Genomic DNA, 25,762 nt, shown 5'->3' with positions numbered 1-25,762 from the left:
AGTGGTTGACATGATGAAACGAGTGCAAGAGTCTAAAAACGGCACCAAACTCAAGAAATGCGCCAGTGTTGTGTCTATGCAAAAAATAACTTAGCACAGAACCAATGTTAAATTGTATCTTTAGGCACAAAATATTGTTGAAAAAACTCATTACTTTCAATTTCTTTGGCTGAATATTTGAAAAGTGCCTAAAACACAGTTTGACAGGCATAAAAATTGTATTTTTGTATAAACACTATGATTCCAAAAGAGCTATTAGCTGAAAACTTGGCATATACCAGCCTGGTGTGCTGTGTGTCATTAAACAGTTTGGTATGGTGTGCCAAGATTAATAAATAAATAAAAAGAGAGGAGTAGAGGACCAGAGAAGTGATGGTTGGCCTAAAAGATCTACATCTACAGCACACAGATAGGATCTGAAAGTTATGTCCTTAAGAAATCTGAAAAAAAATAAGCAAAGATCTGACCCAGGAGCTTGGAGATGCATCGTAGCTGGATAGAAAAACACACACTGGTACATTATCACACACGGATTGGCCTCCCAAGAGTTCAGAATTTAAGATTATTGAAGCAGTATGGAATGATCTTGACAGAGTGGAACAACAGGCAGCCAACATCCAAAGAAGAGCTTTGAATGTCCTTCAAGAAGCCTGGAGAACTATTCCTGAAGACTACTTAAAGAAATTACAAGAAAGCCTGCCTAAAATAGTTCAGGTTGTGTTACAGAATAAAGGTGGTCATACCAAATACTGACCTTTTATATTGTATGTTTGCAAATTTCAAGAAATCACTGCACTTATTTTCCTAGCAAAATATAAAGAAATGAGAGGTGCCTCAAGACTTTTGCAAGGTGCTGCATGTAGGGAAATTATACTAATTAAACTAGACCTTTGAGCAGTATACTTCAAGTAAATACATTTCATCCTTTCATGTTTTCCGTCTGTCTTTTTATGTAATTGTTTCTCTTTTAGAATCATTGCACTGTGATAAATTCTCCACAATGACAAACCCATTCACTTCACATTCACTTTTCTTTTTCTTCTTTCAGCATCTTTTTTTCTCCTGACTCCATTACTCTCTCAATTTCTAGCTTTCTTTCTTTCACGTCTCCCCTTTACATTCCTTCCCCATCTCTTTCTATTTTTCTCAAAGACTCATGGTTAAAAATAGCCTGCTGGCACCTTAGGGTCTTGTGTCATCTGATCTCATACAAGCACAGACACACACACACATACAGTCAAACTGTAATCAATGTGTTTCTGCATCATTTAGAGCTCAAGTCATCCTCATGACAGCTCACATGATCCCCAAAAAAATCAAAGACCACAAGAACTGATGTCCCTTGAAGAAATACTTGATGTCCCCCATTGTATGTGGGTGTGTATTGCGTAAGTGTGTCTACGCATATGTCTGTCTGAAGCGTCGTCAATCAGAATTCCACTGCAACAGATTATAGCGTTGCAGGATGGTGTACGACCAAGAAGAAAACAACGAGGAAAAGAAAATGTGTAGATGTGTGGATAGAAAGCAGGAGCAGGAAGACGCTAGAGAGAGCATAAATCTATTTTAGTATTCACAAATCAAAATCTCTCTTTGTTGGAATATATCCACACTGTCCAGAGTGTGAAAGCCAAACCACTCATGCACAAATAGATAAACTAAATAGGCTCTGAATCAGCACACCAGTGATAAGAATTATCCTTGTAAAGACACAGATATCATATTTCGATCAGTTACTAATTACATCACAGCAGATATTCTGAAACACATCACTGGCGGTATCTGATTTATCATAAAAAGTGTGGATCAAATTTTGCCATTGTTTCCTCATACTGGAATAATACAGACAGAAGCAAATTGATTGCAAGAGTGAGGGAAGGATCCATAAGTAGACAGATGGAGTGACTGATGTAAAAAATGAGACAGAAAATAGCACAAGTGGAAGAATATGAGTAGACAGCAATGAGAGGACATCTGCCCTGCCAACTCAGATTATGAACACTGACCACTCTTCTCTGCAGTCTCTCCACCTCTATTTCCATCTCTTTAAATGGCCAACTGCTTTAGTGAAGAAAGGAAACACCAGAGAGACAGATGGGCAAGAAAAAGAAGCTGGAAAACAGAGCGGGAGAAACGGTAAGCAAAAGGACGAAGCTACAGAAACTGAAGCGTATACTAAAACACACCCCCTCTCTTGTTAGAATGTTGCGGTTCAGTTCATTTTCCCTGTTTTTTTTCTATTTTCATCCTCAGTTTCTCCATTCTTTCCTACGCTCCTTGCCTCCCTCGTTCCTCACATTGCGTCAGCTTTTCATTTCAAGCTCGAGTGCTGAGGCCCCAACTACATCGGTAGCTGCGCAAAGAGGGAAACAATGAAACAGCGAGAGAAAGGGAGAGACGGAAAGAAAGAGTTATACTTGTAAAATTTAGGGAGGGGTGTGAAAACCTGGTGAGAAGATGGCGGGGGTATAGAGTTGGAAACAAATAGAAAAACAAGCAGATAAATCCAAAGTGAAATATTAGGAGAAGAAGTAGAGGAGAGCTGTAATAAGCCATGGTTTAAGTCACACTCAGGGAGGGGGGCGCAGAGCTGACACGTGGGATCTCTTGGCTATCTCCAAGGCACGCACACAGGCACACATATACAGGTGAGGGCTATGCACAAACAAACACAGATACGGGGGGTAATCACAGCATGAAGTGGTTCCTCTCGATATGGTACCGTTATCATCCTGCACTGTCCCCGTTGGGTTAGGCAGGAGGAGACTCGGATTCCCACTCTTCGGTTTGGTCACCTGTTGGTCGACACTGTTATCAACAACCACTACTTAAGGACAGGCTCCAGCACTCAGAGTCCACCAGGTTGTGTGCCTCTTCAGAGTGGTAATCGGGCTTTTTTATGGCTCCCCAGCATTCTCGCAGATTTTTTAGTGTAATATTCTTGTTTTCCTGCTTTTCAGTACTTCCCCAGTGGCCAAAGAGTGGCTCCCCACTCAGTGCAACTCGCCTGTTTCCATCGAGCAGGTCTGTTCAACTTCACTGAAGAAGTCTATGTCTCAACTCACCTGCCTGCCTGCCCAACCTCCTATAACTAAAACCAATCATTCCCAGACTTACAAATTACTCCTCTCCCAGTGACTAACCTGCTCAGTCTTTTGGATCTCTGCACGATGACATCTTCTCTCCTTGAGTCAATAAACCAGCTAAACTTTGAAACTGTCTGCTTTGGGCTTTGCTTCCCATTATCGCTTTTTTTTTTGGCATCTGACAGATGTGGCCTGCTACAGCAACAAAAAAATGAAACTGAACCCCGGGAAAAAATAAAATAAAGAAACAACCAAAAATTTGCAAGACACAAAAGAATCCTATTTATTGTAAGATAAAAGCCCATCTTCCCTGAAATTAAAATATACAAGACATCACAACATGATAATCCACACATACTTAAAGCAAGATCCAAACACATATACACATAGACACACACACGTAAATGTCCAGAGAGACAAATGTAGAAACACAGCGGCATAAACAACACCAAAGAGTCTATTGTGGGCAGGCAGAATAGCAGAATAAAAAATGTGTATGTGTAGACAAAGGACAGAAGGTAATTTTAGATATGGAAATTTGGGCAACCAGCAGAATGTGTTCTTGGCTTTGTTTTTGTATGTAGCAGTTTTGTAACATTACAGATAAACACTTACAAGCTGGAGTGAACCCCCCCGCCACCCCCCTCACACACACACACACACACACACACACACACACACACACACACGTTGATGTAATGTAATATCATTTTACATTAATGCAGAGCTAGTTAATAAAGTCCAGCTGTTGACTGACACAAGTTCATATCCATGAATAAATAATCTATTCAGACTAACTAACTGACCCCTTTTCAGGTTCTATTGTTCAACCATTATTAACCCAAAAAATAGTTCAAAATACAAAAAAAAAACCTCACTCAGACGCATGAACACAGATAAAAGCTAACGGCTGATCCTCTGGCACTAACACAGACAAAAACTCACTGAGACAGAGTACTCACTTTTTCCAGGAGGGGAAGCCATGCGGTGACAAGGTGAAGGTTTTTCAGGCAAAGCCAGTCTCCATTTCGGGAGCATTCTCTGAGTGTAGCTAAGGCTACATCAGCCTGCCCCTGACCCATGGAGATCTACACAGAGAGGGAGAGCAGGAGAAGTGGGGGGAGAGATGGAGGGGTGAGAGAGAAACAGAGAAATTGGTATGAAACTTGATTACTACACTGTAATAACTCACAAGTTAGGCACATATCTGATTCAAGTGAGATTATCACTGAGTTTCAGCTTTTAAATTGTGATAATAACCACATTGTATTACTTCAGCTGTGTAAGAGCATCTTTTCTCAGACTTATATGCCAAATAAACATATGTCAACAACTATTTAGCAACAGGACATTTTGTAGCACCTTCTGTTTTCCCCTTTAAGGTGTGTAGTATATTACTAGATTCCAGGCTAGACTAAATTGAATGGGCTAGATTCTATAGTTGTGATCTTGCTGTTATGATAAGAAAAAATCCACCTGCACTTGATAATCTGCTGCGACTTCTACCATTTTATACTGTTATTCGCTACCTCATGATAATTGTCCCTGCCAACAGTTTCGGCTGCTAGTTCTGCGAGCTCCTGGGAAGGGTCTGCCCCTGGAGAGATGATGATCAACACTGGCTCCCATTCCATTGTCTCGGTGTAGAGACGCCGCAGATTCAGAGGAGGGGGTGAGAGCTCTTTCATAGCTGCACAGAGGAGGAAAAAGGGAGTAGGAAGATGACAAAAAGAGTCAGAAAAAGGATCTGTAAAATGTGTGTCAACATTACGTTCAAATTTGATACGGTACTCAGAGTAAGTGGATATATTGTGCAGGGAGGATACTAGCAATGTATAGAGCAAGGGCTGAACACAGCAGGAAAGAACAAATAGAGGGAAATGCTAGTACATAGCAGCAAAGCGGTATTTGGTGAGGGCAGATGGGTTAGAAGGAGACATAGATGAGATAGACAGGGAGACAGAGAGAAGGAGGGGAAGACAGCACCTAAAGGGGTGGTGATGTGAAGAGAGGTCTGGGGTAAAAAAGAAAAAAGGGAAGGATGAGGGAAAGTGGAAAGAAGGAGGTAATGGAGAAAGGGAGATGGGGAATAAGAGGAAGACACTATGAAAGACAGAGAGAGAAAGTTTAGGAGGGTGATGTGCTATGCATATTGAGTACTAGGTATGCAGCAGAATTCACCACACAGAGAAGAACACCTTTTCAGCCCCCTGGTGTTGAGAAGCCAAGCTCTTACTATATCAGTGTGTGTGTGTGCGTGTGGTGTGCAACCCCTTATTGAGAATACTTAAACTCTAATCCCGCTGTAATATATTGAATCACATATCAGATATGGGTTAATAGTGACACACATGCAATGATCCAGGCACGCCGAGCACGAGTGGCTGTGTTAGAAATTCCTCTGTGATGTTTTTTGTGCAAGTATCAGCAGATATTGCTTTCAGATACGAGCGTGCGCACACAAACAGACACACACACGCACAGTGCTGTCTTCTCTGGTTGGCGCAGCTGCCCCATCCTGAACATTCTTTTGGTGTCTGCTGCCAAATGCAATCTGCTGCACTGAAGTACACATGCATGCACATACACAAGGTCTTAGTGGAGAACATCGCCGAGTGACCTTTTGCCGCATCGCTATGGCAACACTAAGAAAAACAGTTCTCCGACCACATGGCTTGTGATGTGTCTCTGCAAAGTAAGGGAGAATTGGCAGAACGTGGGCCTGCACAATTACATACACAACTACCTTTGACGTGCGCAGGTAATCAGTATTCATGCTGCAGACCAGCATCCTCCGTCTGAATAGCAAAGTTGACCTTGGCCTTTACAACATGCTATCAAAAAACAGGGCTAAGATGAGCCTGGAAAAGGACAGTACTGGTCTCTCTGTGGTTCAAACAGTGCTGTTGAGGAAACACTGAGCGACTGTGAAAGAACGGTGCTCACATACAATCCTTGGCATTATGAGCATTCAAGTCTTTCTATAAAAATTTCATTATCTTTCTGTCAAAGTCACTATTTTTGTGAAAGAGGTTTTGTGTGTTTTGAGAAGTTGTATGAGCAAGCACCGAGTCTCTATGTGTGTGTGTCTGTTGTATTCACTCAGGCATGCCTGGGTGTGTGAGAGCAGTGCCCAGGCCTGGACTGGAGGGATTGAGTGAGATTAGCTGTAAGAGGATTACAGACCATGCCTCATTAGCATACTGATTTACTGCCAAAAACACATACACATAGACACAAAATCTTCTTCTCTTCTGTTTCTTTTTCATCTGTCTGTCGCTCAAGCTCTTTCAAATATACATGCACTATTATCCACCTCATCCATTGTACACGCAGTACACTGTTATCAGTGGGTTACTGCGCGTGTAAGGATTGTGCAGATGAACTCTGTATAGTGATTTTTTTTTAAAGTCTACCTATGTATAAAAATAGATACACAGATGTGATACTTGTGTTTGAGAAATAAGCTCAGTCCACAACAGAAAATAACACCACTAAGACAGAGAGATGGAAAATACATACACACACCGGACCCTTTATTAGGTACACTTTGCAAGTATTGCCTTCAGAACTGCCTTAATTATTAATGGCAAAGATTTAACAACATTCTTTTGAGAATTTGGTCACATAGTTGCTGCAGATTTGCCAGCTGCTCATCCATGATGAGAATCTGCCGTTCCACTACATTTCAAAGAAAGCAGTTTGAGATTATTTGAGCTGTTGAAAGAAACCATCAGAAGATGGGAACAATGTGGTCATAAAGGGATGGCTGTGGTCAGCAACAATACTCAATTAGTCAATTAGTAAGAGGCCCAAAGTTTTCCATGAAAATATTTCCCACACCATTACACCACCAGCTTGCCGATTTAAGGCAGGATGCATCCATGCTTTCATATTGATTACTGGTCCTACATCCGAATAACGCAGCAGAAATCAAATCTACTCAGACCAGCAGGGTTTTCCAATCTTCTTCTGTCCAATTTAAGGGATCCTGTGAAAATTGCAGCCTCAGTTTGCAGGTCTTAGCTGACAGGAGTGGTACGCAGTGTGGTCTTCTGTTATTCTAGTCCATCTGCATCAAGGACTGATGTGTTATGCATTCAGTGATGTTCTACTGCATAACCTGGTTGCAGCAAGTGGTCATCTGAATTACTGTTGGTTTCCTTTAGCTTGTAGCAGTCTTGCCATTCAAGTCTGACCTCTACCTTCAAGGCCTGGATCTCACAATTTTGATGACCAGTTTAAACTTCAGCAGGTCGTCGTGATCATACAGCAATTTGCCTAAATGCAAATTGCTGCCATATGATTGACTGATTAGAGCTTAATAGGTGTACCTAACAAAGTGGCAAATGAGTATACATTTCAGTTAGGAAATTATTTTGGAAATGTTTGACATTCACTGCATTCTGATCATATGGAACTGACAACAAAATGAAATGAATTCAAATGATTTTATTGTCAGTGTAAAATTTTTATCTGCAATTAACAACAATGCCAGAAAATGGAAAACCCACAGGGGTCCACATCCATTCCTTGATAGTTTAATGCACCGGTGCAAAGGTGACTTGGAAATGTTTGCACAACCAAGCAGACATTCTGTTATGATAGATATTTGGTTAAGAAAGCAAACTACAGGGACGAGTGCTTCAGACTTGACATGGGGGTCATCGATGGAAACTTTGACAGATAAGCACAAGGACAGTGCATAACTCTGACCTTAAATTCAACAATCTAGTGAATTCCTCAAAGAGCGAGCAAAGCTGTACCCAGAGATCACACTGCTTAAGTGCAATATTTCCACTGTGTGGTTTCACAGGTCAAACAGAGAATTCAAGTATAGTTTTGGTTGTTTTGGCTGACGCTTTGGTCTGAAACTAAGGTATTGGCTATCCTCGTGTTAGAAAACATGACGCAAAACAAGAGTTACAAAGATATTTTGGATGCGTCTGTGTCAGTAGGAGAGAGAGAGATGAAAAAAGAGCACAGACAGAGATTTGTGTGCATGTGTGCGTGTGTGTGTGGCATTTACTTAAGGACAGTGACATTCTTGCAATGATGAAAGACAAATAAAGAGAGGATGCGAAGGACTATTGTGAAAAACTATAAAAATCACACCATTGATGGCAAGTGGGAAAATACGGCTTAGAAGTCCTGAATAAAAGCCTTGTCTGAGAATATTTTGTTTGAGTAGAGTGTGAAAGCAGAAGGTGCACTTGAAAAACAAAGCACCTTTCTATATAGTGGAGTGAAAGCAGAAAAATACTTTACTGAAAGGAATAAAAGAGGACATCTTCATATGTTTATATCTCATTATTCACAGCAATCACAATAAATTTCAATGTGCTTCAGTTTATCATTTCAGTCACATTTTGGTTTGTTTACTTTCAACATCTGCATTATATTTTGCATAAGAAGAGAATAAAGAGTGTTGGTGTATTTATTTTAATGATCTTGGTCTGACTAATTAGGGCAAAAAAGAAATCTTGTAAGCATCACTAAAGATGAAAGACACTGTGAATTTGTTGTTTTTAACTGGGAACCTATTTTTTAATGTATATTCAGGTGCACAGCAAATATGAAAAGAACACACAGTAGTAATCTGAAACACTTACCTAGGGTTTGAGATGCAAAACAAGTCATGGCACTCTGCAGCCGGTCTGGTCTGACAGCCTGAACCAATAACAGCTGGAAAAAAACAAAAAAATCCCCACAAACCGATAAAACAAAAACCTTATGTCAAAGCAGTATGCGACATATTCCAAAGAGTCAGGTATTAAAAAGTAATTCCCTAAATTATTCATAGATCCACAGTCTGACTCACAGGGTGAGGGTTTGAGATCTTCTTTTTAATATATTTTAGAATTAAATATATATGGAAACGAGTATGTCACCTGCATGTAATGCATGTATTTGACTTTACAGATAAGTGGCTTCCAGTGTCTTTCTTTGTCTTGAGAATGGGTAATTTTTTTTATTCAATCTGGAACCAGGTGGGGAATGGTGTTTTTTTTCTTTCTATTTGACCATGGATTAAACAAAGAAAGATTGAAGAATTTTTTTATTATACTAAAAGAAATTAGAGGGCGAGGTCCTCATCTGAAGCTGCCCAATCACTTTGGCTACAGTCACACAGGCCCAGAGAGGGTTGGCAACCTGCTGGCAGCCACTGGTTGCAAGGAGTAATTTGTATTCCCCAACTGGTTGGTGAGCGGTTGTCTGAGGTTTTGGGTAGTTGCAAAGGGAAATTGGTCATAAAAAGGTATAAAGGTGCTGCACTGAACATTTCCCTGTGATTGGTGCTGGAAGTTGCCTGTAGTTTGCATGCAAGATCACAACTTGTCTGCAAGTGCTCAGCAACTATATTCAAGTAACAGTTAAATTGTGAAAAGTGTGTCGCAAGCTTGAAATGGAAACTATTTGCTTTCACAGTAATAGCTGTATCTGTTAAAACATGTTGGTTTTAGCAGTGAATCACACCTTTTACTTTGAAGTTCCCACTGGCCTTTTTTAGTTTTCTGGTGATCAACTGGCATTTGGCAAGTGTTTACAGACAAGTCAGCATTTTTCATGCAAACTATGGGAGAGCTCGGCAATCTGCTAGTGACCAAAGCATTCACAAGGCAGCTTTTGGTGTAGCAATCACTTTGTGACATTTGTTGACAGTCAGCAACCTTCAATAAAAACCTGCCAACCTAATACACATTTTTCTGGGGTCCTAGGTTTATGTAACCTAGATCTTAAATGTACTGTATGTATGCAAAAGCAAAAATCGATTACACAAACAATTACATCTATAGCCAAGTTAATATACATATACATAACTTCTGTACCATAATATTATGTATTTGTACATATTATCCTTTTAAGTAATTATGATAATAACTATCAAAATAAGAAGAAGTAGATACAAATTATATCTGGAGGGTAAATAAAAATGTTTAAAATAGCAGGCTGTCTGTTGTTGTAACAGCAATCAGTTTCTAAGCAGAAACAGGAGTGACCTATGCTGAAAGGTTCATCTTGAACCAACAAATGCGGGTGTTCAATGATTCTGTGGCTCACAGCTAAAGAAGTTGATTGAAAGCTGACCTGTTGGAAGGGAGTAATCTTCTTGGCAATGGAAGATGGGATTTCTTGTTCACAGTGCGAGCTCTGCAAGAAGGACAGCCAAAGGTCTGAGTCACTTAAACAGAGTGTCTGGTAGAGAGCCGGGAACGTAGCCTGCAAAAGAGAGGGGGCAAAAGTTAAAAGGGTGAGAGATGTAAGATGAATAGATCCAATCTTTAGCTTGGTAAGGACTGGTTCACTGGCAATCTATTTAAACACCTTTAAAAATGCATTTTTCATGTCAGGAGGCAATATTCTACTGTTATGTCTGTGCTGCATATTGCGGCAGACGGTAGATGATGTTAACATGGAACTTTTAAAAGAAAATCCATTTCTATCCGAGCTGAGCATGTATGCTTTGTTTGCTATTTTCAATATCAGTGCATTTACTTTTAAAATGGCCACTGCTCCGTGCCTCTCCTGATCAATCCAAGAAGGGAACTCCTACCAAGACAGGGGAGACGTTAGAGAGACAGAAAAATATGTGGTCTTCTTGTTGTTACAAGAAAAAGTTGAATTCTTACCTCTTTCTTAAACATTTCTCCTACGATGGACCCAGTAAAGACATCCCATTCCTACAACAAGCAGAAGAGTTCAGATTAACACATTGAAAGCTAAAAAGCATAGCAATCGATTGTCATTGGAATAGGTAATAAAATCCTAAAAATGAACAAACAAAATGACTCACGTTCTCGAGGAAGAGTTCGGGGTACATGCCTTTCACAAAGTGTATAGCAAACATCAACTGGTCAGCCTGCCACAGATGTAATGAAAGGAAGTGATAGAAAAGGAGAGAAAGAGAGAGAGAGAAAGGGTGGGAAAAAAAGGGGTTATTTATCACTAGTGATAAAAGTTGAGTTCTGACATGTACAGGGCTATACTTTCTGCTCAGATTCAGCCAAATGCTTCAAAACCGACGAAATGAGCCTTCAAAGTACAAATTGTTATTTTTCAGGTTTCAAGTTTCAAGTTCCCCCTTGTGTTATTTTTGTCTAATATTTAAATTTTAAATATGAAATCAGGAAGGGGGCGAATGCTTTTTCATGCCACTGTAGTACACACTAGATGAAGGATGCACAATCACCTTCTTTTAAAGTAAAATAGGACAATTTTTAACAAGTTTAAAGCCCTCTATGATAAAAGTGAAAAAATAACACTGAAATATATTCTGTACGTACATAAAGGCAAATAGTAAAAATACATGTAAAATTAAAAAAAATAAACCAGTTTGAAACAAAGTAATTATAGTAACTTAGTTGCACCAGTAACTCTCAAGAAGTTCTTTCATTTCAAACATGCTTAATGTAAGACTTCAATGAGTCACGACTTTCTAATATAGCTCACATCTTACGTCTGTGGTGGTATAAATGGCCCATAACTGGCATTATATAAATCTATTGATTCTACTGAATTCTCATCATTTGCATGTAACAGTACCACAGTACTCAATAAACAAACACACAATGCACCTAATAACATTCACAGTGGAATACACCCACATTGCTTCTGTGACCGCCACACATATTTATGTTAATCTAATTTCATGCACTTAACAGCTGGCAAGGGCAACCACATTAGAATTAGCATGCTTGTCCGTAATAAGTCTCAATGCTCTATAAAGTGGGCAAAAAGAGGTTAAATGTGTTAATCAATTCAGCCGGGTTATTCATAGAAGCTGATGTCACTGCTATCAGATGCAAAGATTGTAGTCTGTCAGAGAACAGCTATTCATCATTTGGGTGTAGAGCAGGGCGATATGGCCAAAAATATTTATCACGATATATATTTGAAAATTTGCGATAACGATATAACCGACGATATAATTGATGCGAGACAAAATACAACTCCACAACATTACTAGCGCAAAAAGACAACCTTCCATTTATTTTCACTTAAACAAGAAGCTGGTTTTTATGTACATTAAAGCTTTATAAAAATGTAACAGTGCAAATGCAAATTCCTTGCTGAAAGTTTAACCAAAAGGCATTTCCAGTAGAAATGGGCTGACATATCCTGAGCATAACCATGTATAATATCCACTGAAGTTAAAAAGAGGTGCTTTGCAACATTAAACTGCAGTGTGCAGTATGTATTTTTCGGACCATAAGGTGCACGGGATTATAAGGCACATTAAGCGAAACAAAGCAGTCAGATAAATCAAACTTTATTAAACTCATTCTTCTTGCTTCCTCCACTTCTGTACCATTGATTCATTAATGTTGAATTCTCTGGCAGCTGCTCTATTCCCATGTTGTTGCAGTCTATTAATGACTAACCTCATATTGTGGATGGATTATCTCAGTTGTTCTCCTGACTGAAGTTTGGTCCGTTTACAACATCCTGCCATGCGATTGCATTTGTCTCTAACCATGAAGAACCTTCACGTTAACTTTTATAAGTGGAAAAGTGTTAGTGTTCGTCCTCTAGCTTCACTGTTTATGTTATGCTAACATAGCTGTGTCGCTAGCGATCACGTAGCACATCATTATATACCAGCTAGCCCAACTTCAGTAACCCTACAAACGTCACTGCTGTTTAGTTTCCTGTCTTCATTTATGTTGGAAGTGATAGCAGAACTGTACGTTTGATTTTTTTCAGAAATCTCTCAGTCAGAACATGCTATATCATGCTTAGGTAACTAGCGAAACTAGCGAGCTAACTTCCGCTAGCTTCCTGCTAACGTCTAACTCCGTTAAATGTAATAACTTTAGTTTTCATGGATGCCTGGAAGTTAAACTTCATAGTTACACCTGGTAAAGCAGCAATGCTGATCGTTTTATTAAAGATGAAAGAATTTAGACAGTTTTTAACTCTAAGTGATGCTGCAGTGTTGTTTGACCTGAAGCGTACGGAGTTTAGGACCCAGATTACTCCCAGATTTAAGAGCATCTTAGTCCGACAAATATGACAATAACAACGGCCGCTTGCATGTTCTGCAAAAAAATGTGCTTTGTCGTGTATCTGACGGACAAACACCAAACCAGTTCCACATCACGGAAGTTGCACCATTTTTACAAACCAATTCTGGTTCATCTGTTTCACTCAACAATCGGCCATGTGCGTATGAAAACAAAGGCACTGCGCATGCGCGTTTTACTCCCATTCTATCGCGATATTTCATTTTCCTATCGTTGCCTAACATTATACCGGTATTACCGTGAACGGTATAATATGGCCCAGCCCTATTTGGGTGTATTTATTGGATGATTATCTAACGCATGGTAGCAAAAGAGGAGGTGCACACAGGGCTCCAGAATCTATTTATAAATTAATTTGGGTGCATTTTAAACTAAATGGTAAATGGCCTGTATTTGTATAGCACTTTATTAGTCCAAGGACCCCAAAGCGCTTTACACATCCAGTCATCCACCCATTCACACACACTGGTGATGGCAAGCTACATTGCAGCCACAGCCACCCTGGGGCGCACTGACAGAGGCAAGGCTGCCTGACACTGGCGCCACCGGGCCCTCTGAGGGTTGGACAGAGGAAGAGCACCACCAGTAGGCAACAGGTGAAGTGTCTTGCCCAAGGACACAACGACCAAGACTGTCCGAGCCGGGGCTCGAACCGGCAACCTTTCGATTACAAGACGAACTCCCAATTCTTGAGCTACGATCGCCCCATAAACTAAGCACCACTGGCAACAAAACCAGAGTTATAGTGAAGAAATTATATTATACAGCGCTTTGTTTTGTCAGGACCAAGTAGTTGTTATTTATTCATTTGTCGCTCCCAAAGGGGCATCCACACAGGAAGTGGCTGGCAGTGGCAACCAGAGACAATAGAAATGCTTGTGACCTATGGACAGCACTGAGCAACACAAAGTAAACTTTTCTTAACTTTGAGGTGAGAGATTGAAGCGACTACCAGTAAGAGAGCAGCATGAAGGATAATCTTAGTTGATATTTGACAGGTTGTAAATAAATTAGAATGTTACCTAGGTAACCAGAGCCTGGTATGTGTGTGTGTGTGTGTGCGTGCATCTGTGTACCATGTTTACATATCTTTGTGGGGACCAAAAATTGGAATGTTACTATTTTTATCGGGACCAACAGCCCTTATAGGGACAAAAAGCAATTAGGTTATGGTTAAGGGCCAAGGATTAGGGGAAGCGGCCAGGGAAAGCATTATATCAATTACATGTCCCCACCAAGATATGACAGGATATCACAGGTTTACTTTCCTGAGAGCTTCCTGGTAATTACAGGACTATTGTGACTGAGTTTCACTTTGTTTTGTATCAGATGCAAGTGTTTTGTTAGACACAACACATCCACACGCCCCACCTGTAAATAACCTAAATAAATCAAAAAAGAAAATCAAGCATTTTTACATAGTCCACATCTTCAAAAGCCTTCCTAACACATCTCTGCTTGTCACCTACTATATTCTGTACTTTTACCAACCAGATGATGACCCAGCTTGACGTGTAGCAAAGTTAATTTTTCAGGTTTAGACCAGACATCTAAACAGCCATGACCTCTGTCCAACCCTCTCTATGCTTCATCTCTTCATCCATGTCTAAGTGATTTACCCCAAGCTGCAAAGTTCAAGCCCGTCTACTGAAGTGCTGCAGCAGTGGATACTGTACAGCTGTGCACACACAAAGTTGAAGAGTAAAATGACTGATTACACAAAGCACAAAAATGTGCCACATTTCTGTGTGCATGTGTCAATCTGTGTGTATACATGTTTTTGTAGTGTGTGCTCTGAGTCAGAAAGAAATGAAGCTGAAAGAGTCTAAAACCATAAAAGTCTCTTACTAGTATAGTATATACTAGAATAGTAGCAGGTAAAGACCCCGGGTAGACTGTAAAACCTTGACTATATGTCATATATGCTACTACAAGTGAAACTAGTGCCTTGTCCAAGTCAAGAGATGTATCTAAATTCTCACATTAAGAATAATAGAACTAGAATACAAACACACATTCATAATCTGTTCATAAAGTCAATTCATTCTACAGTGGAATTTAACTAGATATCAGTAAGTAAAAAAACTAAGCAAGTCATCACACAATATATATTTAATATTTTATGACCACCTGTTAGCTGTCTATCTATCCATCCATCTTCTTTGAGCATATTTTGTAAAAACCATGAAAACATTAAATAGCTAAAGGAGGTCAAATGGCATCATAATATATTAATTAATTAATTTTAGTATTTTAACACCTTAGTACCAACAGAGCATCGTTTAAATGCCACAGCCCACATGACCATGTCCATTTGTTTTATATATTACCCACTGATAACATACAAATCACCAAAATTACCCAAATAAATTATCCGAACAACGTTTGCTTTGTAGTTCTGTATAAATATGTGCTTTACCTTGAAAAGAGACCGACAGACATACTCATAAACCATATTCTTCAAGTTGGCTCCTAATGCCGCAATCCTGGCATCAGTATTCTCTTCTTCCTAAAATGTAAAACAAACAAACACACAGACATAAATGAGCTGAAGAAGAAGACACTGGACATTAAAGAGGACAAACTCATGTTACAAAAGGATGTCGTGTCACAAAGTAAGTTTTTATTAATACCAAGCAGGAAAAGTGTCTGTAACTGTATTTTATAATAAATAACTGTGTCCTAGATGTACTACCAAAAGTAGAATAATTGAAAACAGCATTTTTATTTTAGTGTGTTCTTTTTTTCTGTCATATCAGAGGAACCCAATTGTCTCAAGGCTATTCTGGAGTGCATGCGCAGCAATTACACCATGATAATAACACATATAGAGAAAGACACAAAAGAAACAAATGGAAATAGTACAAATAAATAAATAATTTTAAAAAAAAAATCCAGATGGACTTATTCTCTGCCCCATCTGTTTTTCTTTCCATGTATGTGTCCTTCTGCCTCTCCTATCTAAATCTCTGCTGTTTTAAACCTTTGCAAAAGCTAATCTAGGCTTCGTAACCTGCTTCCACTCAAGGTGTGTGTGACATTTTTTTTTCTGTTATATAGTTATATTTGAAAAAAAACTATTTTTTAAAAATATAACACAAGTCTTTCCTGTTTCTTTTCCACATGGGTATGCTTGTTAAAGTGTGACTGTGTGAATCTATGTATGTAGGCAAACAGAGAAGTGTGTCTGTCAGCCATGAGAGGGCAAAATTCTCTTGTTAGATTTCAGAAGCCATCTGCACTTTGTGGCAAATTAAACTTGCTTATTCAACACACAAACCAATGGATGCAAAGATAGAGAGTCCATGAATCAGTGCACTATTCTGACTATACTGCTGACTGTAAGACAACATACACACTCATACGTAGAAACATGTAAGAGTAGTGACCAGCTGCTGCCTGGTGACATTCTTGGATGGCAGCACTGGCTCTAACAACCCACACAGGATTTGGGAGAGTTAGTGTTCAGTCTCTCAACCCACTCTATGTGTGTTGGTGTGTATGTGTGTGCACATGCATGTGTGCACTCTGGTTATCAGACAGTGCTTAGGGCTCAGATGGGAAACAGCAGTGTGATACATGCACGATGTGCTCCAGCTGTACAGGTCAGGCTGAAATACTCGGTTGCAGAAGAACACAAAAATGATCCTTCAAAAAATGTAACAAAGTAAATTAAGCTGAATTTATCAAAACTAAACTGAGCTAGACAAAATATTCTTAAATAACTACAGACACCATATATCTTTTGCAGTCTGCTTCAGTGTAAACATATTGTCTTGCACTCATGCTTGTACTGATGAGCAATAAATGTATTAAAAAAAATAAGCAGTAGCAAAACTGCTTTACTCTGGACATGCCAAAAACAGCAGTTTATATTATTGTGAATAAGTTTGCAAAGCAGTTTTTTTTTAATGTATGAAACACTGGGGGGTCTACCTATCAGATGAACAGTGGATGGATCCCAGAGTCCTCCAGTCTGATTGGTGCCTTTGGGCAAATTACTGAACCCCAAGTTGCCCTCTGATGTGTGTAAATACTACAAAGCGTAGATAAAAGCGCTGTATGAATGTGTGTGTGATTGGGTCAATGAGACTTGCAGTAAGAAAGTGCTTTGAGTGCTCAACTGAGTAGAAATGCATTACATAAGTACCACACTTTTTTTTTACCATCAATGTAAATTGAGCTGTGATGGAAATTAAGAAAATTAGACCTTCCCGTATAGTCTCTTTCCCGATAACAGTTTGTAAATGAATTTCTATGTCACAGAACCAGCCTTTCCCAGAAGATCTGTAATGATGCAACGCTTTTTTTTTTTTTTTCCATCTTTGAGGGTGCGTGCCTGATCAGAACAATCGAAGAGTTGCTCTGCTCTTAGTGGTTGTTACGTCATTAGACTTGCCCAACAACCGCCTGGGCAACGTATGAGGCTGACTAGTCGAAAGGTAAAAGGCCAACTGAAGAAAGAAGCAGAACTATCTGGTCAGAGCACACAATGCACTGAGCAGAACTGTTATTATATATTGGAAAAAAGTGAACAGGCTTTTATGAAATTTCCTTCTACGTTTCTTCCCAGGCCACTTTGCTAATTTAGAGGTTTAGGCTATCGCTTGAACAGAGCTAGCATTGTGCATAGCTCTGCCCAATAGCTGTGTGCATATATATCTATTGTGTATGAGCAGTTGCCAGGCAACCACAGAGACCCTCTGTTAAAAAAAACTTGTTAATTAGCGAGCAGTTTAGAGGTTTTTTTTTTTTTTTTTTTTTTTTACTGCTGGACAGAGTCGGGCTAGGACAGTTTCCAGTCTCTATGTTAAGCTAAGCTGATGAGCTGTTGGTGATAGTTTCATATTTAGTTGACAGAAAAGAGGAGGTGTCAACTTTCTCACTCAACTCTTTGCCAGAAATTAAATAAATGCATTATCCAAAATGTCCAAAGCTATTCTTTGAAGCTGAACTTATACTATTTCATCCATACACACATGGTCCATCTCCACTGAAACATCAACTACACTAAACTGCCTAAGCATCAATTAGCTGGTATATTAATAAAAAGCCACGGATTGTCCATATATCCAATAATACACAATGCCACGACTGAAAACACATGAACACACACTGAAAACAGTCAACTGTTATTTTAAACAGTTTAATTTTACGCCCTGATTGTGAGACTATTTGGAAGTGTGGGTATTAACCTTTTTTTAATCCGTTGAACTAATTTTTGTTTAGTCACAAGGAGATGTTTTGTTGATGCTGATTTCACCTCAAGAGTTTATTAAACACAATTATTAAAAGTGTCTTAAAACATGAGTGAGTACTGTAAGAGCTGTGAGGAATTTCTTGCTGCATTGTATACATTTCTGTATACATATTTTTTATTTGTTGTATTGTATGTATGTATTATTTATGTATGGTGATCTGCTTGTATTTCTTTTACCGCCAGTGTGGGACAGTACTCCAATTCCATTGTACTATTGTACAAAGTATGACTGTGCAGTAACAATAAAGGGTTAGAGCTAAAGTTAGCTAAAGTTAGAGCTAAAAGTATTTAGTTACCTTCTTGGCCTGAAGAGCTCTTTGGAAGAGGCGCAGAAAAGAGGCGAGGCTGAAGCGGTACATGTTGTTGATCTTTGACAGGTCTGTGATAACAAAATACATCTTGCTAGCACTCTCTGCAAGAGGCAGGTAGGCATCCCGTTCCTAAAGTAAAAGCAAAGAAAAACAGAAAGAGAGAGAGAGAGAGAAAACAATGTCAAAAAGAAATAAGGGACAAAACAAGGAAACAGTGAAAGAAGGACCACATATGTTGTGGAGTTACAACAGATGGATGGATGAAGACAGAAAATTGCACTGACATGCAGAAAACATAACATGCGCGAAAAAGCAATTACAGGTGTTTATTTCAATCAAAATGGAAGAATAGAGGGATAAATTAGGATGGACTCAATGACTTGTAATGAGAAAGGAGCTGTGAGAGAAAAAAGAGGTGCATGGGACCCGGGGAGAAATAATAAAATACACACACACATAAAAAAAAGAAAGAAAAAAGAGTAAAGTGCAAAATCAGTTCTGGTATAACACTGCACCCTAGAGGATGAGTATATAATGCATTTACAATGTGCCTACACTTTTACATATGTGCAGTCCGATGCCTGCAGCATTATATTGCTCATTTTATTACATTTAATATACATTTGGCTTACTTGTTTAGGTACACATTCTGTGAAATTGACAGCATGTTACATCTACCTAAATATCTTGTTTTAATAATTAATTAGCAACTGTTTTACAGGGTCTCAAATCATTTATTGGAAAGTAGAACATATCTCAGCTAGCGAAGCTTTCAGGAGTCATCTGTCAAAGATTAGAAGTTACAGTCTTTTCGATTTTCACTTACAGCCATTTGAACTATGAAGAGTCAGAGTTTGCCTCACAAACATCAAGGTATGACATCCGTGTAGAAGGCCAACATAACTCATACTGTTGATTCCCAAAGTGTTACTCCTTTTAAAACTGAACCCCAAAAATGTATTTAGTATATAGGATTTTCATGGGTTGTGTGTGTGTGTGTGGTTGAAATACCTGGTCCAAGGAAGCCTGCAGCCTATGTGATTCCAGTAGTGACTCCTGGATTAGGGCGCTGCTTGCTTTGGTCTGGTTTAGGCTGTCTATTAGCTCCCTGTTCTCCAGAATATTCCCCTGAGCTGTAGCCAAGGTCTGACAACCAAAAAAGGACAAGTTGCAAAAGATCAGCAGGAAATAAGTAGAAATTTAAATTACATAGAGAGAGTTCAATTGGATAAAATCTTTGATCTGATAAAAGTTGCAAGGAAAAGACAAGTTGTTTGCATCATGTGGGGTTTTTATTTATTTTGTTGTATTTAAGCATTCATTGGGTGTCAAGAGTCTTCCACTAAATCCTGTGGAATCTATTCTCTGAAACCAAGTGATAAAATGTATTCAAATAAATTCAAATACAATAGATGAGAAAGCAGCAGAGCATGGAAATGTCAAGTCAAATATGCTCCTACAATTCAAGAATAATTATATGTCTAGTACCACTGAAGCACTGACATCTTGGTATGTGTGTGTGTGTGTGTGTGTGTGTGTGTGTGTGTGTGTGTGTGTGTGTGTGTGTGTGTGTGTGTGTGTGTGTGTGTGTGTGAACAGATTTCCCTTAGACAAAAAAAAAAAAGATCATTAGGGTGAATTCCACAATGTCCATCGCTGATGTGTGCACGTTTCTCTGACTGTATACTGTATGCATGAAGCTTTTGTTGAGCTGTTGTGTGAAAGTAAAGAAATGAAGGAATCTTCATTGGAATGAAGCACTTGGCCAGGAAGAATTTGATGTTTTGCTCTATACTGTCATTACAATATGTGTAAAATGACATGTCCACACAATGCTCACCCCCTCTTATGGCTACATCTTCTTAAACCAGCAGTCTTTATGAACACACTCTAGCCACTTTATTAGGTACACCACATGGGACAGATTCAACAAGCTGCTGAAACCATTCATCTGAGATTTTGATCCATGTGACGTGACAGCATCAAACAGTTGCTGTAGATTTGATGGTTGCTCATTGAATCTCCTGTTCCACCACATCAACGTGCTCTCTTGTAATGTGATCTGGTGACTGTGGAGGCCATTTCAGTACACTGTCATGTTCTAGAAACCAGGATTAGGTGATTTGAGCTTTGTGGTACCACTGTCAAGACATCAGCCACAGCAGCGTGGAGAGTCTGGGACAGAGCTGAAACCACATGGGAAGAAGAGTTCCCAATATGCCCCATGTAAGTCGCTATAGTATAACTTGTGGTAAGGAGATTATCAGGGATTCTAACCTGTGGCCGCAAGTAATGCTTATTGGGACTGAGGGCTTCATCTCGAGATATTATCAGTAGCAGCATGGCCTTGAGCAAGCTTGTGGTGTTGAGTAGGTAAAGGGGAGCTACATGCAGACACCCCTGAAAAAGGCAAGTCAGCCTCAGTAAAGTATTGTCAAACCAGGCCAGCCTCGTGGTCCTCTCAGTTAATGGCATACAGCTGGAGTTGATGCAAACATCATCTGTCAGAGCCTGCCTGAGATATTCAATGCCAAGACACAGTGGACATCTGTCATGGCCATCCTCCTGGCTTAGAGGGACCAAACATGCCTGCAGGATAGAGTACCTGTGCCAATTTCAATAAATGGTGTAGCAGTGAGGCACAAATCTAACACAAGCAGCAGGTATAATGCTGCCAAATTAGCAATGTTGAAGAAGAGCGATGAGCATTCAGCCTAGTAGTTATTTGAGTTACTGTTGCTTTTATGTCAACTCAAAGCAGACTGCCCATTCTGCTCAATGGATATTTTCAGTTTTTTAAACTATGATGGGATGATGATGATGATGATGATAGAAGGTTTGTTTTCTGTTTTTAGTCTTTATGCAGTTCAAGTAGTTGGACAGAAGAAGGTTTGAATGGGCTTTGGCTGTAGCTATTTAAATTATCTGTGTTGAGAACAAAATGAACACGCTGTGTTGTCAGTAATTGTTGTGTTCATATTTGTCTGCAATGACGAGAATACAGAATAACTGGCCCAGTTACTGATGATTAAGATATCACTAGTTACAGAGGCTAAATCATCAGAAAGCAGCCCCTCCAGTGGATACATTGTATCCAAAGTTTTCCATTTGGTCAGTCAATTTTCACAGATTCATTGAACTAAACTTCAGTACTCAGCAATAACAGCTTCTGGTTATGATGAAGTGCTCCATCAGACATATGCGTCAGCGTTCAGGGGAGGGAAACTGATCGCGACAGCAGCAACTCCTCCTGCTCAGTCTGTACACACCGTTCTATTTTGTCTACCATACCCTCCTCAGGCTTAGTCCTCATCAGTGGGTGGGAGCAAAAACAAGATCTGCAGTGCAGAGAAAACTGAGCATTCACACTGGAAGAAAATGAGGTTTCACCAACATGAAATCATCATCTCCACATTCAGGTCCGCAGGTATTTGGGCTCTGACATAATTCTGAATTTGCTTCTGCACACCACCAAAGCAGATTTGGTGCGAAGCAATCAACACATGATTTGAATGTAGACTTTTATCTTCTATTCGGGTGATTTTTTTTTTCAAATATTACTTCTTTTTTTAGGAAATATTCAATGGCCAAACTAAAATAAATTATAAATATCAGAACAGCTAGGAGGATGTTTTTGCCAACATCCAAATACTATGAACTCAACAACCTATAGCTTTGTACTCCATTATGTACAGGGTGGACCATTTATATGGATACACCGTAATAACATGGGAATGGTTGGTGATATTAAAGTCCTGTTTGTGGCACATTAGTTCATGTGAGGGGGAAAAATCCTCAAGATGGGTGGTGACCATGGTGGCCATTTATAAGTCGGCCATCTTGGATACAACTTTTGTTTTTTCAATAGGAAGAGGGCCATGTGACACATCAAACTTATTGGTAATGTCACAAGAAAAACAATGGTGTGCTTGGTTTCAACGTAACTTTATTCTTTCATGAGTTATTGACAAGTTTTTCTTTGTTCACAGCGATTGACATGTCGAAGGGGTTAACACATGAGGAGGGGATCAAAGCAAGAGCCCACAGCGTGGCACTCGTCGCATGTCACTGGAGAGTGAAATTAGTCGAACCTTCGGCAGATATTAGCTACTCACAAATGGCACCCTTACAAACTCCAGCTACTGCAGCATCTCAACGAGGATGACCCAGATCGACGCACAGAATTTGCAAAATGGGCAAAACAAAAATTGGAACAGGAACCTCAGTTCACGCAGAAGATTTTGTTCAGTGATGAGGCAAACTTGAATGTGAATGGTGAAGTTAACAAACAAAACCACCGCTATTGGTCTGACACTAACCCACATTGGATGGATCCCTCCAAGACTGTTGGAACAACAAAAGTGATGGTTTGGTGTGGTACATGGGGTACAACGACAGTGGGTCTATTCTTCATCAATGGAAACCTCAAGGCCACTGGATATTTGAAATTTCTACATGATGATGTGTTTCCCTCTTTGTGCACTGAAGCTGGTACGTTCCCTGAGTTTTTCCAGCAAGATGGTGCACCACCACATTATGGGTGCCAGGTCCGAGCATTCCTAGATGAACAGTTTCCTGGAAAGTCGATTGGTCGTCGTGGGCCAGTTGAATGACCCCCAAGGTCTCCTGATCTGACCCCCTTAGACTTTTATCTTTGGGGTCATCTGAAGGCAACACAGAGGTATCGAAACACGGGGGCAAAAATGCTCTGGCCACCGTCACCGCTGTCGTGGACGCCAGGGGTACCGCCTCCGGCCACCTGGTCGTGCGGTCCACCACAGTCAAAAGGTGCGTGAAACCCTGGGACTGCGGCAAGGGACCAACCAGGTCCACATGAACGTGATCGAAATGCCTATCGGGGACACGGAAAGGTTCGAGGGGTGCCTGCGTGTGCCGGTGGATTTTCGAGCGTTGGCATGGGATACAAGCCGCCGCCCATTCTTTCACCGTTTTGCGAAGGTCCGGCCAAACAAACCTGGCGCTGACCAGCTTGACCGAGGCCCAGGATGGACACCAGGATGAGAGAGGGCATGCACCGAGTCAAAAACACGACGACGCCATGAAAGGGGAACCACTGGTCGGGGGTGGCCGGTGGAAACGTCGCAAAGCTTCACACACCCCCGTTCTCTGCTAGCCATCGGGGCGGGGGGGCTGGGAGGAGATGTTGGCTGTCCGATTGGCCTCCCTGCTGCTGCGGAGCCTGGGACGGTCTGCTTGCCTCCACCCCGGGGGGAAGGGTAACATCTCTTGGGTCTGGGTTCTGTTTCCCCCTCTGGGAGCGAGGGTACCTGGACCCAGGGTATAGAGTATGTTTGGGGAGTGTGATTGTGTGTACATGTCCATTTATGTCAATCCTTACGTTGGGTGAGTGCTGAGTGTTTGTATATGTGTGCATGAGGGTGGGAATGCATGTTTGTGTCTGTGTGTGCCTGTTTGTCTGTGTCTATATGTGAGGTTGGGTCTTAGACTCCACCTCTCTGGGAACTCCCAGGCCCTTCAAGGCCTATCTCCCCTCACCACACTCCCTGCCGGTGACTGATGCCCTCAGGGGTCGGTGCATTGGTGGTTCTTGGTGTCCGGGGCTGGGCGCTCAGGTATGTACCAGCTCACTCCCGGTGGCTACCTGGCGGGGCCTGGCGGCTGTTGCTCGGTCAGGCCTCCTCCGGGGTGCGGGGGGCCCTCGGGCCTCCAGCCTCTGGGCCTGCGGCTCGGTTCACTCTGGCACAGCTGGCTGCTGGCAGAGCCGGTGGACACACCGATGCAGCCCCCTCTAGCTTCTGCTCGGTGGCTACTGGGTGACGCCTCGTCTGGGGATCCTCAGCCCTTCCCATGAGGGTGGCACGGATGCCCCTCCAGTGGTCCTCCTTGGGCTCTCGCACTCTGGGGCCTCTGGATGTTTTTTTTTTTGGGGGGGTTTTTTGGGCCTCTGGATGTCTGGGGCCTGGATCTCCTCCATGCCTGCTTCATGCCCTGGGGGACGGGGCTATGGCTCTCTACATCCTTTTGCAGACCATTACATGTGGAAACCATTTGAATACAAGCACGCTGATCCACACAGGTGTGCACACGGGTGTTCACTGTTTGTAGACTTAAATTACACCTTTCTTGGCTGCTACTTCAAAGCACATTGTGCACTGTCTGTCCTGCGTGCTGCACAGCAACATTGAATATTTAGTATTTACTGCTGTTTACACTTAGCTAGATTAATGCGATGGTGTTGTGTTTAGTATGTTGCTTTGGGTTTTTTTTGCTTGTTTTCTATTCTTTTTCTCTCAACAGGTGATCCAGGAGATTTTTTTTCTCCCCCCTTTCTCACTGTCCCTCTCCCCTTCTGTTTTTCTTTTCCTTCCTCTTTCTTTCTCCCTTTCCTATCCCTCACTCATGTCTGTCCCATCTGTAACAACTGAAAATAAAATAAAATAAATAATAAAAACAAAGGTCCATCAAATGGACCAATACGGCAATGCCACGATGATCCATTTGGCAAAATAAATCCATTGGGTATCCTTGTTGGTCTTCAGACAACAATTCTGATGGCTAAAGAACCAAATGGGACAGACAAAAAAAAAAAAAAAAAAAAAAGGAAACGTCGCAAAGCAGGTGCGGACCGCCGTCCCACACAGGGGTGTCCTCCAGCACGTGGCCAGTTTTTGTTGACTGAAGGGCAAGGACGTCCGGGTCAGCATGTTGCTCATGGCAGCGTAGTCCACGCCGACATACACCGGAGAAACCAACACGCGTGAGAGACAGTCAGCGACGTGATTGGACTTACCAGCCACATGCTGAATGTCTGTGGTAAACTCTGAAATGGCCGCCAACTGCCGCTGCTGGCGTGCGCTCCATGGGTCAAAGACCTTGGACATGGCAAACGTCAAAGGTTTGTGGTAGACGTATGCAGTAAAGTTGCGACCCTTGAGGAAAAAATGAAAATGTCGTGTCGCGAGGTGCAGGGCCAGCAACTTCCTGTCGAAAACACTGTACTTGTGTTCGGCATCCCGGAGCGTACGACTGAAAAAGGCGAGCGGTTGCCAGAGACCTGAAACCCGCTGTTCCAACACGGCACCCACTGCCACGTCAGAC

At 41.0% G+C, this 25,762-nt stretch overlaps 1 protein-coding gene across 1 annotated transcript in view; it reads right to left on the bottom strand.

Moving 5' to 3' along the window:
• The window catches only part of dync2h1 (dynein cytoplasmic 2 heavy chain 1), a 125,218-nt gene that overhangs the window by 35,103 nt on the left and 64,353 nt on the right, over nt 1–25,762 (bottom strand). Inside the window, exons 74-83 of the mRNA XM_085370035.1 lie at nt 19,694–19,828; nt 18,668–18,811; nt 15,531–15,620; nt 10,882–10,947; nt 10,718–10,768; nt 10,584–10,637; nt 10,176–10,307; nt 8,699–8,771; nt 4,616–4,776; nt 4,049–4,174 (exon numbers count right to left, since the gene is read on the bottom strand). Of these exons, the coding sequence (XP_085226161.1) occupies nt 4,049–4,174; nt 4,616–4,776; nt 8,699–8,771; nt 10,176–10,307; nt 10,584–10,637; nt 10,718–10,768; nt 10,882–10,947; nt 15,531–15,620; nt 18,668–18,811; nt 19,694–19,828 (1,032 nt within the window). The remainder of the gene's footprint in view (nt 1–4,048; nt 4,175–4,615; nt 4,777–8,698; nt 8,772–10,175; nt 10,308–10,583; nt 10,638–10,717; nt 10,769–10,881; nt 10,948–15,530; nt 15,621–18,667; nt 18,812–19,693; nt 19,829–25,762) is intronic.

The sequence above is a fragment of the Diplotaxodon limnothrissa genome, linkage group LG14 (assembly GCF_057381915.1).
Source record: "Diplotaxodon limnothrissa isolate DT_005_m linkage group LG14, D_limnothrissa_male_GT1.1, whole genome shotgun sequence".
Lineage (NCBI taxonomy): Eukaryota > Metazoa > Chordata > Actinopteri > Cichliformes > Cichlidae > Diplotaxodon > Diplotaxodon limnothrissa.
Note: the sequence above shows the minus strand (reverse complement) of the source record. Positions and strands in the feature narration are given on the sequence as shown.